This window comes from Panthera onca, chromosome A2 (assembly GCF_046562875.1).
Source record: "Panthera onca isolate mPanOnc1 chromosome A2, mPanOnc1 haplotype 2, whole genome shotgun sequence".
Taxonomy (NCBI): domain Eukaryota; kingdom Metazoa; phylum Chordata; class Mammalia; order Carnivora; family Felidae; genus Panthera; species Panthera onca.
Window position 1 is genome coordinate 153,061,712 of NC_138340.1, and position 17,082 is coordinate 153,078,793.

A 17,082-nucleotide genomic window follows, 5' to 3' on the forward strand; every position below is an offset into this window, starting at 1 on the left:
AATTAGTCGGTCTGTCTTTCACAAACGATCCCTTAATCTTTTCAGGGGAGCGAAACACACACAAAGGCCCAATCAGAAGCCGCGGCTCTAGGAGCTCGGGGGGCGGGGCTGGGCAAGCGCCCTCCCACCTCCCAGCCTCCCGCCGAGGCCGTCGGAGCCTCGCGGGCTTGGGCAGGCCCCGCCCCCCGGCCAGGCGCTGCGGCTATTGGGCGGCGCCTTCCTCGCTGTCGCCTCAGTTGCTGGGAGAGGGAGGGCGGGGGCGGGGCCTGAGATGGGCCAGGGGCCCAGAGAGAAAGGCGGGGAGACGAGGGCGGGCTGGGCGGTTTCGACGAGCGCCGCGGCGGTTGGCGAAGCGGACGGGGCGCAGCCTTCCCGGTGCGAGGAACGGTTCCCGCTGACAGATCCCCTTCTTCCGGCCGCGCCACCCGGGAGGCGGATCCCCGGGGCCTGAGGAGGCTTCCTCGGCCCGGCCCGCTTTCCCTCCCTCTCCCGCGGGTCACCCGAACGGCCTGTGAGGAGGAGGAGGAGGAGGTCGTCGGGGGCGGCGGCCGGCGGAGACCGCGCTCCCCCTTCCCCGGCAGCGGCGGCGGCGGGGGCAGGACAATGGAGGTGGCTGTGGAGAAGGCGGCGACGGCGGCCGCGGCGGCTTCGGCGGCGGCCGCCGGGGGGCCCTCGGCGGCGCCAAGCGGGGAGAATGAGGCCGAGAGTCGGCAGGGCCCCGACTCGGAGCGCGGAGGCGAGGCGGCCCGGCTCAACCTGTTGGACACTTGCGCCGTGTGCCACCAGAACATCCAGAGCCGGGCGCCCAAGCTGCTGCCCTGCCTGCACTCCTTCTGCCAGCGCTGCCTACCCGCGCCCCAGCGCTACCTCATGCTGCCCGCGCCCATGCTGGGCTCGGCCGAGACCCCGCCGCCCGTCCCCGCCCCCGGCTCGCCGGTCAGCGGCTCCTCGCCGTTCGCCACCCAAGGTGAGAGCCGGCCGGGGACGCCGGGGAGCCTGGGGAGGGGCTCCGGGAGGCGAGCGCCCTTGTGCGGCGCGACCCGCTGTCATGTCGCCGCCGCCCGGGGTGCGCGGCGGGGGAGGGGCGAGGAGGAGGGTCTGTGTTGGCGGCGGTGACATGGAGGGCCCGCGCGCTCTGCGGCGTGCCGCGCGCCCCGCGAGCAACTTCCACGGGCGCTGAGGACTTGGCGGCGCCGCCGCTGCTCCTCCTGCTGCTCAGCATTCTCCTCCAGGGTTGGGTGGCCCGTGCGACCCGCACTTTTGAAAACCTCCGTTGGAGTCGGCTATAGCGTGTATCTCGGATTCTTTGCCGACTGCATCTAGTTAACTGCTACCCTCTGCCTCCCCGGAGCTTTGTCCGGGTCCATATGATCCTAATCATCTCCTATATACTCACGTTATTTGAGCTGGAGGGGGGAAGGGAGGGATGAAGATGAAGTGATCGGGACTTTCTCCGGTGATTGATTACAGATCGGATGCCGTCTATTTTCTATCTTGCATGTTTCAGGTTCTTTACCTTAACGAGTCCCCGATTTTCTACCTTCAGCTAGGGACAAAGGAACCCAAAGAGACGGTATTTTGTTGTCTTTCTCATTCGAAGATTTTATTTTGAGACGGTAAAGGGTAAGGAGAAATAGAACAGAGTGATTTGGGGTGCAGAATTTTCTCGTATTTTGTAGACAGCAGCTGGAAATGTTGAAGTTACTGTTCTCTTTGTGGTGTTTGTTACTGTATAATGAGACTTTTGACAGGTAGTTCCTATTGCTAGCGTTAACAGGTTTGAAACATTTAAACTTAGTTAAAGTAAGCATAGTAATTATTTCTAGTGGAATGCTTGAGGATTTTAAATTTTAATATTGCAAATATTGGAGCATCTTCTTTTTAAAAATAGAAAGTAACTGGAAAAGGGGAGTCATTCCTTTTTAATATATACTTCCTTTTTAGAGGCTCTAGTTGATTTAATTTGAGATAAATTGGTGATGAAGTAATTGAGCCGGTCAAGGGGTATATGAAATTGATGCCATAAATTGTAGTCTTAGACTCCTCATTTGAATATATGTTAGGAACAGTATCCAGTTGAGGGAGACAATTTTCCACGGGTCTCTAAGTTTCTGCCGGTCTCGCCAGGAAGGTACTGACTGCCCTTTGTTTCTGTTTTTTAAAAGATGTTTGTATCAGGAACAGCCTTGGAAGATAGAGATAGTGTCTTCCATCAGAGCAAAGAGCAGGCAGGCATGCGTATGGTCCAGTATAATAAATGTCTGCTGGGGTAAAAGGCAGGCGTGCTTATTGCCTGTGATAAAAGACTGGTGTTCTCTAAGCTTAGGTTTCCTCTTGTGTAACACAACCCATTGCCTGTGCAGGTGTCAGCTGGCCATTTTCGCCTTGCCTGGTGGGAACTGGGGTTCTGGGAACCAGTGCAAAAGTGTTGGTGCTTTGCCTTAAGTTATTGTAACTAACAAACTGCCCCTTATCTCTCACCCCTGAGTCTTTGTGTCTTCTACCCTGGTAAGCTAGCTTGCAAAAGTCTGAGATCTTTCACACTTGTTTTCTCTGATGTGGCTCACCTGTTGGAAATTTAGTACAGGTGAAACTTAAGTCTTCATTTTTAGATACATCTTATAGTTTCTTTTATTTATATTTTAAGCGGTTAAACAGGCTAGTAGTCAGGATCTGAATTTTGCATAATTCTAGAATTAAGATTTATCATGTGCCTGGCAGTGACATTTAGGTCAGAATGAATGAGAACATGGATAAGACAAGCTCTGAAAATCAACTCTGAGACAAATTTGCAATTCCAGATTTCTTAAAATGTTCTTTTTAATTCTAATCTCTAAATATATTTTATCTTGGTGTTTGTGAGCAATAGTTCAAGAAAGCATTTAAGATTGGAAGGTAATGTTTCTGTTTTTATACCAAGAAAGAAAAAGTCTCTATCAAATGACACTTTTAAATACACTCTAAAAAAAGAGGGTTATCTTCAGTAAATTAAAAATACTGTCTATCCTGAATCTTAATGACTTATGTTCTCCCTTTCTTTCTCATTGCAAACTTATTTTAATACTAGCTGAAGTAAAACTTTAGCCAGTACGTTTCATAACTAAATAAATAGGGTTCATTTGATCATCTCTGTTCTTCATTCTCCTAATGAACGTGTCGGTACAGTCTTGAGGGTCAAACTGTAATACCTACAGGAGCTAAGCCACGTATCTGGGTAAAATAATAGGGAACGGTGGAGAGTGAAAGAGAAGGCGAACAAACTCAGCCTCAGCAGATGGTCATGTAAGAGAGGGCAGGGCCAGTATTGAAGGACATTTATGTATATATTTTAATGAGAAGTCTGAAGCCTGGATTTTTGTGTAACCTTTCGCTAGTATTAGATATTGGCAAGTGAATAAAATATATATTGCACACAAGCCCATTGCGTAGGCCAAATAAAACAAGTTTTGTTGAGGCCACAATTATGTTGCAGTTAAACTCTTCCCTTTTAGATTTAGATAGTGGTTTTCAAATTTTAGCTCTACTAGAATCGCTGAGTACAATTTTATTTTTTACTTTTTTAAATAAAATTTTAAATGTTTTATTTATTTTTGAGAGAATGCAAGTGGGGAAGGGGCAGAAAGAGGGGTGGAGGATCTGAAGCGCCAACAGCATCTAGCCTTAATGTGTGGCTTGAACTCATGAACCACAAGATCATGACGTAGTTGGAAGGTCAAAGTTGGAAGGTCAACCCACTGAGCCACCCAGGCGCCCCTCACTGGTTAAAAATTTACATTAAAAATTTAGATTTCTAGGCCCATCCCCCCAGAGTGCCCAATTTGGCATAGTTTTAGAATTCTAGAGTATAATATTAAACCCTAGTGCTTCTTTAGCTCAAGCAGTATTATATTCTGAAATAAAATTGATCATAAGAGGATGCTTAAGGAAATTAAGACTAAAGTTCAAGGTATAGAGTGATAGGTTTCAACATTATCAGACCTAATTTTTCTATTAAATACTTTTTGGTGCTCCCCGTTATCCTAAATGAGATTCATGGAAAATAAATCCTAAGATATTTTTTATGAAAAAGAAATAAAGCTAATTTATAACAACAAAAAGTATTATAATTTATAAATGTTCAGACACAATTAAACTAGCTACCAAGCCGCCGTTGAGAACATGGGTCAAAACTGGCCTTTTGTAAGGCTGCCAGTTGGAAGGAATGAGGATGAGTGGCCACATGCTAAAGCTGGATGACTACCTCAGGTGTGACTGTCATTTTCTTAGTGTGCAGTTATATCCAGGAAAGAGGGAAGAGCTTAGAAAACAGTTTTTCTTTAGGTACATTACAGGTACGTGAAGTCAGAAGACAAACTAATCCTGGAGAGATGTTACAACATGGTGTGATATTTTGTGGTGGTGATGTAGTCAGCAAGCTTAGCAAACTCTAAGCTATTTTTACAAGAATACTGAGCATACTTTTGAAAGGGATCACATTATTTGACCAAGGAGAGTAAAATAAAAGAATCCATCAGTTTTCCTAGACTTCTTTTCTAATAGGTGGTCTAAGAGATATGTAACTGTCAATTCTGGGATCTGGTTTCTTTGGGTTCTTGGTGAGAGAAGTATAAATCACCTTGTGAGTACAAGATACAATGACAAAGAATTAATAGTATTTAACACTGATCCATATTGTCCACCAGTTTTATTATACAATATTATATTCAATATTCACCTATTAATGGAAATTATACTATTGGTTTCAATTTGGGGCTATTATGAATAAAATTGTTATAAATATCTGTAGACAAGTCTTTATGTGGATATGTTTTCATTTCCTTGGGTAAATACTTATAATTGGAATTTCTTGTTTGCATCATAAACGTATATTTACACTGGTTGTACTGTTTTGCATTCCCTCCAGCAACGTATAAGAGTTCCAGTTGGTTCACATCGTTGCCAATTTGAGTGTTGTTAGTCTTTAATTTTAGTCATTTTAGTATGTGCGAAGGGTTGTCTCATGGTTTTAATTTTCATTTCCCCAATGAATAATGATGAGCGTCTTTCCTATGCTTATTGATTATTACAACTTTTTGGTAAAATTTCAGTTTGTCTTTTGCAGATTTTTAAAATTAGGTAATTGGATATATTATTGGAAAGTATATATTCTTTGTTTAATGTTTATTTTTTCCTGGAGGGGAGTGTGGGGGGAGGTTGGGGTGATGGACAGAGAGGAGGGGAGAGACGTTCTCAAGCAGGCTCTATGCTCAGCGCTGAGCCCAATGCAAGGCTTGATCTTATGACCCTGAGATCATGACCTGAGCCAAAATCAAGAGTCAAACACTTAACTGACTGAGCCACTCAGGTGCCCCAGAAAACTATTCTTTATTCTGTATCCTGGTCCTTTGTTAAATATGTGTATTGTACGTATTTTCTTTCACGCCTATAGCTTGCCTGTTCATTTTCTTAATGGTATCTTTTGAAGAGCTGAAGTTTGAAATTTTGATTTAAGTATGATTTATCAATTTTTTTCTTTTATGATTAGTGATTTTTGTGTTCTAATACTTCTGTGCCTACCCTAAATTTACTAAGATTTTATCCCGTCTTTCGGTAGTTTTAGTTTTTATATTTAGAGCTATAATCTATTTTGAGCAATTTTTGTATGAGGTAAGGGTTGAGGTTCATGTTTTCAACCATATGTTAAAGCACCATTTACTGAAAAGAGTACTTTTCCCAGTATGTCACTTGGGCATTTTTGTAAAAAATCAGTTGAACATAGTATGGTTCTATTTCTATATTCTTTTCTGTTCTATTGATCTATCCATTCGGTACTAACAGTGTTTTTTTTATTACTGTAGCTTTAAAATTTTTTTTTTAATGTTTATTTTTGAGACAGAGAGAGACAGATCGTGAGCAGGGGAGGGGCAGAGAGAGAGGGAGACAAAGAATCTGAAGCAGTCTCCAGGCTCCAAGCCATCAGCACAGAACCTGATGAGGCCCGAACTCACAAACCATGAGATCATGACCTGAGCTGAAGTCGAACGCTTAACGGACTGAGCCACTCAGGCGCCCTGATTATTACTGTAGCTTTCAAAGCAAATTTGGAATTGGGCAGTTTTGTTCTTTTCAAAATTGTTTGGCTCTTTGAAGTAATTTGCATTTCTTCATAAATTTTAGAGGCAGCTTGTTAATTTCTACATGAAAGCCTGCTATGATTTTGATTAGAATTGCATTAAGTCCAGATACTACTTTGGGGAGAATGATCTAACAATATTGACAGTTCCTATCTATAAACATGTTTTATCTCCCATTTATTTAGATCTTTAGTTTCTCTGAGTACTATTGTCTCATAGTAGGCTTGCACAATATTTGTGAAGGTATTCCAAAAAATTTTATGATAATGTTGTTTAATGATAATGGTGTTTTTGAAAATATCATTTCTAGGGGTGCCTGGGTGGGTCAGTCGGTTAAGCTCAGGTCATGATTTCATGGCATGTGGGTTTGAGCCCCGAGTCAGGCTCTTTGTGCACAGAGCCCACTTCAGATCCTCTGTCTCCCTCTCTCTACCCCTTGGCTGCTCACGTTCTCTGTCCTCTCTCAAAAAATAAACATTAAAAAAAATTTTTTTTAATATTATTTCTAATGGTTGCTAGTTGAAATATAATTGACTTTTGTATATTGATTGTATCCCATTATCTAGCTAACTTCAATTAAATCTAGTAGTTTCTTTGTAAATTCCTTAAGATTTTCTGTGTAGACTGCCTTTGTTTACAGGTAGATAGTTTTACTTCTTTCTTTCCATTCCTAATAATTGCTCATTTTCTTCCCTTATTGCAATATTGAATAGAAGTTTAATTTCACTATTAAATGAGAGATAACATCCTTGCCTTATTCCTGATCTTAGGAGGATAACATTAGTTGTTCACAATTAATATGTTAGATCTATTAGCTTTCTACAGATACTCATTATCAAAATTCAGAAGATTCCTTCTGTTCCTAGAGTGCTGAGGATTTTAATCATGAGTGGATGATGAATTTTGTCAATTGAATTTTCTGTATCAAAATGATAGTGTGGGTTTTCTTTTTCCTGTTAATGTGGTGAATTATGTTGATTTTCAGATGTTAAACATATCTTGTATTGTTGAGATATGCACTGCTTGGTCATGATGTATTATCCTTTTGGTGTACTTCTGGATTTGGTTTGCTAATATTTTAAGGACATTTTTATGTTGGTGAGGAAACTTTCTTGTATCTTTATCTGATTTGGGTATCAAGGTAATACTGACCTCAATGTATACAGTGTTCCATCTCATTTTCTGAAAGAGGTTTTGTAAAATTAGTATTTAAATATTTGACAGAATTCAGTGAATCCATATGGGCTTGGAGTTTTCTTCATGAGAAGGTTTTTGATTAGGAATTCAGTGTCTTTGATACAGGGCTATTCAGATTTTATATTTCTTCATGAATCCATTTTGGTAAATTGAAGAAAATTTTCTGTTTCATCTAATTGCTACATTTTTGGCATATATTTGGTCACAGTATTCCCTTATCATTTTAATGTTTTCAGAGGCTGAGTGCTGCCTCCTATTTTGCTTCTATTAGTAATATTTACTCTTTTTCTTGCTTGCTATTCACTAAGGGCTTATCACCTAACTTTTGGCTTTAATTTTATTTCTTGTTTGTCTCTGCTTTAAAGGCATTATTTTCTATGCGTTAGCCACCTCAAACAAAGTTTGCATTGTGTTTTTATTAACATTCTATTAAAATATTTTATTTTTTTTTTTCCAAAATTTTAAAAAATGTTTATTTTTTTTTTTAATTTTATTTTTTAATATATGAAATTTACTGTCAAATTGGTTTCCATACAACACCCAGTGCTCATCCCAAAAGGTGCCCTCCTCAATACCCATCACCCACCCTGCCCTCCCTCCCACCCTGCCCTCCCTCCCACCCCCCATCAACCCTCAGTTTGTTCTCAGTTTTTAACAGTCTCTAATGCTTTGGCTCTCTCCCACTCTAACCTCTTTTTTTTTTTTTTTTTTTTTTTTTTTTTCCTTCCCCTCCCCCATGGGTTTCTGTTATGTTTCTCAGGATCCACATAAGAGTGAAACCATATGGTATCTGTCTTTCTCTGTATGGCTTATTTCACTTAGCATCACACTCTCCAGTTCCATCCATGTTGCTACAAAAGGCCATATTTCATTTTTTCTCATTGCCACGTAGTATTCCATTGTGTATATAAACCACAATTTCTTTATCCATTCATCAGTTGATGGACATTTAGGCTCTTTCCATAATTTGGCTATTGTTGAGAGTGCCGCTATAAACATTGGGGTACAGGTGCCCCTATGCATCAGTACTCCTGTATCCCTTGGATAAATTCCTAGCAGTGCTATTGCTGGGTCATAGGGTAGGTCTATTTTTAATTTTCTGAGGAACCTCCACACTGCTTTCCAGAGCGGCTGCACCAATTTGCATTCCCACCAACAGTGCAAGAGGGTTCCTGTTTCTCCACATCCTCTCCAGCATCTATAGTCTCCTGATTTCTTCATTTTGGCCACTCTGACTGGCGTGAGGTGGTATCTGAGTGTGGTTTTGATTTGTATTTCCCTGATAAGGAGCGACGTTGAACATCTTTTCATGTGCCTGTTGGCCATCCGGATGTCTTCTTTAGAGAAGTGTCTATTCATGTTTTCTGCCCATTTCTTCACTGGGTTATTTGTTTTTCGGGTGTGGAGTTTGATGAGCTCTTTATAGATTTTGGATACTAGCCCTTTGTCCGATGTGTCATTTGCAAATATCTTTTCCCATTCCGTTGGTTGCCTTTTAGTTTTGTTGGTTGTTTCCTTTGCTGTGCAGAAGCTTTTTATCTTCATAAGGTCCCAGTAATTCACTTTTGCTTTTAATTCCCTTGCCTTTGGGGATGTGCCGAGTAAGAGATTGCTACGGCTGAGGTCAGAGAGGTCTTTTCCTGCTTTCTCCTCTAAGGTTTTGATGGTTTCCTGTCTCACATTCAGGTCCTTTATCCATTTTGAGTTTATTTTTGTGAATGGTGTGAGAAAGTGGTCTAGTTTCAACCTTCTGCATGTTGCTGTCCAGTTCTCCCAGCACCATTTGTTAAAGAGACTGTCTTTTTTCCATTGGATGTTCTTTCCTGCTTTGTCAAAGATGAGTTGGCCATACGTTTGTGGGTCTAGTTCTGGGGTTTCTATTCTATTCCATTGGTCTATGTGTCTGTTTTTATGCCAATACCATGCTGACTTGATGATGACAGCTTTGTAGTAGAGGCTAAAGTCTGGGATTGTGATGCCTCCTGCTTTGGTCTTCTTCTTCAAAATTACTTTGGCTATTCGGGGCCTTTTGTGGTTCCATATGAATTTTAGGATTGCTTGTTCTAGTTTCGAGAAGAATGCTGGTGCAATTTTGATTGGGATTGCATTGAATGTGTAGATAGCTTTGGGTAGTATTGACATTTTGACAATATTTATGCTTCCAATCCATGAGCAGGGAATGTCTTTCCATTTCTTTATATCTTCTTCAATTACCTGCATAAGCTTTCTATAGTTTTCAGCATACAGATCTTTTACATCTTTGGTTAGATTTATTCCTAGGTATTTTATGCTTCTTGGTGCAATTGTGAATGGGATCAGTTTCTTCATTTGTCTTTCTGTTGCTTCATTGTTAGTGTATAAGAATGCAACTGATTTCTGCACATTGATTTTGTATCCTGCAACTTTGCTGAATTCATGTATCAGTTCTAGCAGACTTTTGGTGGAGTCTATCGGATTTTCCATGTATAATATCATGTCATCTGCAAAAAGCGAAAGCTTGACTTCATCTTTGCCAATTTTGATGCCTTTGATTTCCTTTTGTTGTCTGATTGCTGATGCTAGAACTTCCAGCACTATATTAAACAGCAGCGGTGACAGTGGGCATCCCTGTCGTGTTCCTGATCTCAGGGAAAAAGCTCTCAGTTTTTCCCCGTTGAGGATGATGTTAGCTGTGGGCTTTTCATAAATGGCCTTTATGATCTTTAAGTATGTTCCTTCTATCCCGACTTTCTCAAGGGTTTTTATTAAGAAAGGGTGCTGGATTTTGTCAAAGGCCTTTTCTGCATCGATTGACAGGATCATATGGTTCTTCTCTTTTTTTTTGTTAATGTGATGTATCACGTTGATCGATTTGCGAATGTTGAACCAGCCCTGCATCCCAGGAATGAATCCCACTTGATCATGGTGAATAATTCTTTTTATATGCTGTTGAATTCGATTTGCTAGTATCTTATTAAGAATTTTTGCATCCATATTCATCAGGGATATTGGCCTGTAGTTCTCTTTTTTTACTGGGTCTCTGTCTGGTTTAGGAATCAAAGTAATACTGGCTTCATAGAATGAGTCTGGAAGTTTTCCTTCCCTTTCTATTTCTTGGAATAGCTTGAGAAGGATAGGTATTATCTCTGCTTTAAATGTCTGGTAGAACTCCCCTGGGAAGCCATCTGGTCCTGGACTCTTATTTGTTGGGAGATTTTTGATAACCGATTCAATTTCTTCGCTGGTTATGGGTCTGTTCAAGCTTTCTATTTCCTCCTGATTGAGTTTTGGAAGAGTGTGGGTGTTTAGAAATTTGTCCATTTCTTCCAGGTTGTCCAATTTGCTGGCATATAATTTTTCATAGTATTCCCTGATAATTGTTTGTATCTCTGAGGGATTGGTTGTAATCATTCCATTTTCATTCATGATTTTATCTATTTGGGTCATCTCCCTTTTCTTTTTGAGAAGCCTGGCTAGAGGTTTGTCAATTTTGTTTATTTTTTCAAAAAACCAACTCTTGGTTTCGTTGATCTGCTCTACAGTTTTTTTAGATTCTATATTGTTTATTTCTGCTCTGATCTTTATTATTTCTCTTCTTCTGCTGGGTTTAGGCTGCCTTTGCTGTTCTGCTTCTATTTCCTTTAGGTGTGCTGTTAGATTTTGTATTTGGGATTTTTCTTGTTTCTTGAGATAGGCCTGGATTGCAATGTATTTTCCTCTCAGGACTGCCTTCGCTGCATCCCAGAGCGTTTGGATTGTTGTATTTTCATTTTCGTTTGTTTCCATATATGTTTTAATTTCTTCTCTAATTGCCTGGTTGACCCACTCATTCGTTAGTAGGGTGTTCTTTAACCTCCATGCTTTTGGAGGTTTTCCAGACTTTTTCCTGTGGTTGATTTCAAGCTTCATAGCATTGTGGTCTGAAAGTATGCATGGTATAATTTCAATTCTTGTAAACTTATGAAGGGCTGTTTTGTGACCCAGTATATGATCTATCTTGGAGAATGTTCCATGTGCACTCGAGAAGAAAGTATATTCTGTTGCTTTGGGATGCAGAGTTCTAAATATATCTGTCAAGTCCATCTGATCCAATGTATCATTCAGGGCCCTTGTTTCTTTATTGACTGTGTGTCTAGATGATCTATCCATTTCTGTAAGTGGGGTGTTAAAGTCCCCTGCAATGACCACATTCTTATCAATGAGGTTGCTTATGTTTATGAGTAATTGTTTTATATATCTGGGGGCTCGGGTATTTGGCGCATAGACATTTATAATAGTTAGCTCTTCCTGGTGGATAGACCCTGTGATTATTATATAATGCCCTTCTTCATCTCTTGTTACAGCCTTTAATTTAAAGTCTAGTTTGTCTGATATAAGTATGGCTACTCCAGCTTTCTTTTGGCTTCCAGGAGCATGATAAATAGTTCTCCATCCCCTCACTCTCAATCTAAAGGTGTCCTCAGATCTAAAATGAGTCTCTTGTAGACAGCAAATAGATGGGTCTTGTTTTTTTATCCATTCTGATACCCTATGTCTTTTAGTTGGCGCATTTAATCCATTTACATTCAGTGTTATTATAGAAAGATATGGGTTTAGAGTCATTGTGATGTCTGTATGTTTTATGCTTGTAGTGATGTCTCTGGTACTTTGTCTCACAGGATCCCCCTTAGGATCTCTTGTAGGGCTGGTTTCGTGGTGACAAATTCCTTCAGTTTTTGTTTGGGAAGACCTTTATCTCTCCTTCTATTCTAAATGACAGACTTGCTGGATAAAGGATTCTCGGCTGCATATTTTTTCTGTTTAGCACACTGTAGATATCGTGCCAAGCCTTTCTGGCCTGCCAAGTTTCAAAGGAGAGATCAGTCACGAGTCTTATAGGTCTCCCTTTATATGTGAGGGCACGTTTATCCCTTGCTGCTTTCAGAATTTTCTCTTTATGCTTGTATTTTGCCAGTTTCACTATGATATGTCGTGCAGAAGATCGATTCAAGTTACGTCTGAAGGGAGTTCTCTGTGCCTCTTGGATTTCAATGCCTTTTTCCTTCCCCAGTTCAGGGAAGTTCTCAGCTATAATTTGTTCAAGTACCCCTTCAGCACCTTTCCCTCTCTCTTCCTCCTCTGGGATACCAATTATGCATATATTATTTTTTTTTAGTGTATCACTTAGTTCTCTAATTTTCCCCTCATACTCCTGGATTTTTTTATCCCTCTTTCTTTCAGCTTCCTCTTTCTCCATAACTTTATCTTCTAGTTCACCTATTCTCTCCTCTGCCTCTTCAAGCCAAGCCATCGTGGATTCCATTTTGTTTTGCAATTCGTTTAAAGCGTTTTTCAACTCCTCGTGACTGTTCCTTAGTCCCTCGATCTTTGTGGCAAGAGATTCTCTGCTGTCCTGTATACTGTTTTCAAGCCCAGCGATTAATTTTATGACTATTATTCTAAATTCACTTTCTGTTATATTATTTAAATCCTTTTTGATCAGTTCATTAGCTGTTGTTATTTCCTGGAGATTCTTCTGAGGGGAATTCTTCCGTTTGGTCATTTTGGAGAGTCCCTGGCGTGGTGAGGACCTGCAGGGCACTTCCCCTGTGCCCACTGCTGGGGCCACAGTCAGACTGGTGTGTGCCTTCTCTTCCCCTCTCCTAGGGGCGGGATTCACTGTGGGGTGGCGTGTCCCGTCTGGGCTACTTGCACACTGCCAGGCTTGTGTTGCTGGGGATCTGGCGTATTAGCTGGGGTGGGTAGGCAAGGTGCACGGGGGCTGGAGGGGCAGGCTTAGCTCGCTTCTCCTTAGGTGATCCACTTCAGGAGGGGCCCTGTGGCAGCGGGAGGGAGTCAGATCCGCTGCCGGAGGTTTGGCTCCGCAGAAGCACAGAGTTGGGTGTTTGCGCGGAGCGAGCAAGTTCCCTGGCAGGAACCGGTTCCCTTTGGGATTTTGGCTGGGGGATGGGCGGGGGAGATGGCGCTGGCGAGCGCCTTTGTTCCCCGCCAAGCTGAGCTCTGCCGTCCGGGGGCTCAGCAGCTCTCCCTCCCTTTGTCCTCCAGCCTTCCCGCTTTCCGAGCAGAGCTGTTAACTTATGACCTCCCAGACGCTAAGTCGCGCTTGCTGTCGGAACACAGTCTGTCCGGCCCCTCCGCTTTTGCCAGCCAGACTCGGGGGCTCCGCTTGGCCGGCGAGCCGCCCCTCCGCCCCGGCTCCCTCCCGCCAGTCCGTGGAGCGCGCACCGCCTCGCCGCCCTTCCTACCCTCTTCCGTGGGCCTCTAGTCTGCGCTTGACTCCGGAGACTCCCTTCTGCTAATCCTCTGGCGGTTTTCTGGGTTCTTTAGGCAGGTGTAGGTGGAATCTAAGTGATCGGCAGGACGCGCTGTGAGCCCCGCGTCCTCCTACGCTGCCATCTTCCGGCACTCTCTTAAAATATTTTAAAATGTCTCTTGTGGGGGCCCCTGGGTGGCTCAGTTGGTTGAGCGTCTGACTTCAGCTCAGGTCATGATGTCGCGGTTTGTGAGTTTGAGCCCGGCGTGGGGCTCTTTGCTGACAGCTTTGAGCCTGGAGCCTGTTTAAGATTCTGTGGGTCTCTCTGTCTTCCCCTGCTTGCACTGTGTCTCTCTCAAAATAAACATTAAAAACATTTTTTTTAATTTCTCTTGTGATTTCTTCTGTGACTGATGGGTTGCTTAGAAATGTATTAATTTGGGGCTCCTGGGTGGCTCAGTTGGTTAAGCGTCCGACCTAGGCCCAGGTCATGATCTCTCGGTTCTTTGGTTTGGGTTCAGTTTGGGTCCTACATATCAGGACCTGACAGGTCAGAGATTGGACCCTGCTTGGGATTTTGTGTCTCCCTCTCTCTCTGCCCTTCCCCTACTTGTGCTCTGTCTCCTTCTCTCAAAAATAAATGTGTTAAAAAAAAAAAAAAGAAAAATGTGTTAATTTAAAGGTAAATGGAATTTTCTGGGTAGCTTATTCCATTGTAGTAAAAAAAAAAAATTCTCTGTTAAGACTTAAATCTTTTGAAGTTATTGAGACCTTTTATGTCCTAACGTATTCTCTGTCTTGGTGAATGTTCCATGCGTATTTGAAAAAAACTTAAATTCTATCTACAGTTGTTGGGTGTAGTGTTCAGTAAATGTCAGTTAGGTCAAGTTGGTTGATAGTGTTGTAAAAATCTATATTTATATTGGGCGTGGTTTTTTGTTGTCTACTTGATCATCAGTTATGGAGAGAAGAATGTTAAAATCTCATAATTGTTGATTTATCTTTTTATTCCTTTAATCCTGGTTAGTTTTTGCTACAGGTATTTTGAATCTTTATCTTACTGATGAATGGCTTGCCCTTTTTTAACACTGAAATGTTATCTCACACTACTTTTTGGTGAAGTTTGCATTGTCTTATATTAATACAGTTTTACCAGTTTTTTAATCTCTATTTGCGTAGTATATTTTCCCATTCTTTTACTTTTAACCTTTATATTTAAATTATGTCTCTTGTAGATAGTATATAGCTGTGTCTTTTTTTTTTTTCTTAATCCAACCTGTAAATTTTTGCTTTTAATTTGACCATTTACATTTTAAGTAATTATTAGTATGGCTGAGTTAAGACTACTTTTTAAAAATTGGTTTTCTCTTTGATCTTGTTGGGTCTCTAGTATCTTTGCTTTTCTCAATCCCTTAGCAACTACTCTCTGGTAAGTTTCCCAAAGTCTTGTTGTGCACATGCCTGGTAGCCTTCAGCCAAGGACTTGGGAGAAACCCTACAGAGACTCCTGGCATCCTTACTTTTTGCAGCTCTCTTCCTCCAGTGTTTAATTTGTTCCACAGCCCCACATTCTCCTCTGGCTCTTAGCTGTGTTCTACTTAGACTCTAGCTCCCTGTACTGTGGTTGGTAAAGAGTCTCCAGGCAGAGAATCAAGACATTTTCGAGGCTCACCTCCTGAATTTCCTTTTTTTCAGGGATCACAGTCTTTACTTGCTTATTGTCTAATGCCTGAAGACAGTTGCTTCCTATATTCTTCCCAGTTACATACATTTTTTCCTAGCAGGCAAACTTGTCTTGGTATTGGTTACTCTGTCCTGGTGGAAAGTGGATGTCAAAATACCATTTTTTACTTTTTTTTTATGTTTATTTTTGAGAGAGAGTGTGAGTAGGGGAGGGACAGAAAGGGGGACAGAGGACCGGTCAAAGTGGGCTCTGTGCTGACTGCAGAGAGCCCAATGCCAGGCTCGAACTCAGGAACCTTGAGATCATAACCTGAGCTGAAGTGGGATGCTTAACAACTGAACCACCCAGGTGCCCCAAAATACCATTAGAAAAAATATTTATTTTTGAGAGAGCGTGTACATGTGCAAGTGGTGGAGGGGCAAAGAGAGGGAGAGAGAAAATCCCAAGCAGGGTCCATGCTTAGCCCGGAGCCCAATGCCGGGCTCAGTCTCATGACTGTGAGATTATGACCTGAACCAAAATCAAGAGCAGGATGCTTAACTGACTGAGCCATCCAGGTACCCCAAATTACCATTTTTAAATTGCATTGCACCTTTTAAATAAACCTAGATGTGAGTAATTTGCTAACTTTGGTTCTTACATCTCTAGATTTTTTTGTCTTTTTAATTTTTCTTAGAGATGTCACCAAATTAAGTTATCAACCTAGTTGCACAAGTCTTGCATTTCTCCCTATAACCTTGACCCCTTTCTCAAATTGACTCCTGCATTTGCAAGTACATTCTAGACCAGTAGTCTCTAAAATGGGATGTGTGTCACACTATGAGGTAACATATAATTTATTGAGTTGAGGGAAAACATTAGAACTTCTATGCATAAATTAACCTTTAAAGTACTTGATAAGTAGATTGTCATGGTCACATGAATAAGCCTGTTAAATGGCTACATTTCACATAAAGTATACAAAGTATCCTGAGGGAAGGAATCAGGGCTGCTGCAGGCCAAAAGGTACCTTTGCATTAATTAGACATAAGAGCTCTCTTAAATTGAGAAGTCCCTTGTGCTGTGCAGTCTATCAAACTGTACACAGCTACCCTGGAACTGATAGGATTTCTATACTGCAGACCCTGTTGTGTCCCCTCATTCTACCCCTAGTGCACATACACAAATTACACAATTTACATGTTTTGGGAGAACTTGGCTTATGGATTATAACCTTTGTTTTTAACCAAAATGACTGTCAAAAATTGATGATCATGGTAGGTCATTATCAGGACCCTGACATAAAATCCTGTAATCTCAGTTACTAGGAAAGTCCCATATGGACTTTCATAAAAACCCCTCAGTTTCAGCAGCCTGGAGAAATTCCTAAGTTGTAGCATGTAGGGTACATGTGCTATAGCCATAAAAAGTGATCCCCAGTGCCAATATTAATAGCCTAGAGTGTTACATTTTAAGTCTGTAATCAAGGTTGGATGCTGATAGCTTGGCTCTTCCCCAGTTAAGGAAAATACAGAAGGTTCCTCAGGGTTTCTCACCTTTGATGACTTAGTGTTACATAGAGGGATAGATACTTGTCATTTCCTGGCACCTGAATATGCAATCAGTCAGTGGTGGATTAGCTGGCCAGGAGATCTGTATTTTGTAGAAAGCTGTAATTGTTGCTGTTCCATTTTGTTTTCCATTTTACCAGGTGTATGGAGTTGATGGATTTGTGATTTTCCACCAGCCCTAAATTATTTGAATCTTTGAAGTCTCATTTTTAGCTCTGATGAAAAATAATATTAATTTGTATAACAGCATTATAGTGACAGAGCTGATATTTTATAGGACCTTAATTAGTCTTACTATGAGATGAA

The 17,082-nt window shown here is 41.5% G+C and overlaps 1 protein-coding gene across 2 annotated transcripts in view; it reads left to right on the top strand.

Annotated features, from left to right (window-relative positions):
- The first annotated feature begins 268 nt into the window (after positions 1 to 268).
- Positions 269 to 17,082, top strand: part of TRIM24 (tripartite motif containing 24) — a 128,667-nt gene continuing 111,853 nt past the window's right edge. For both annotated transcript variants that reach the window (XM_078438867.2, XM_078438868.2), the window contains exon 1: positions 269 to 967. In XM_078438867.2, coding sequence (XP_078294993.1) covers positions 604 to 967 — 364 coding nt within the window. In that variant the 5' untranslated portion in view covers positions 269 to 603. The remainder of the gene's footprint in view (positions 968 to 17,082) is intronic.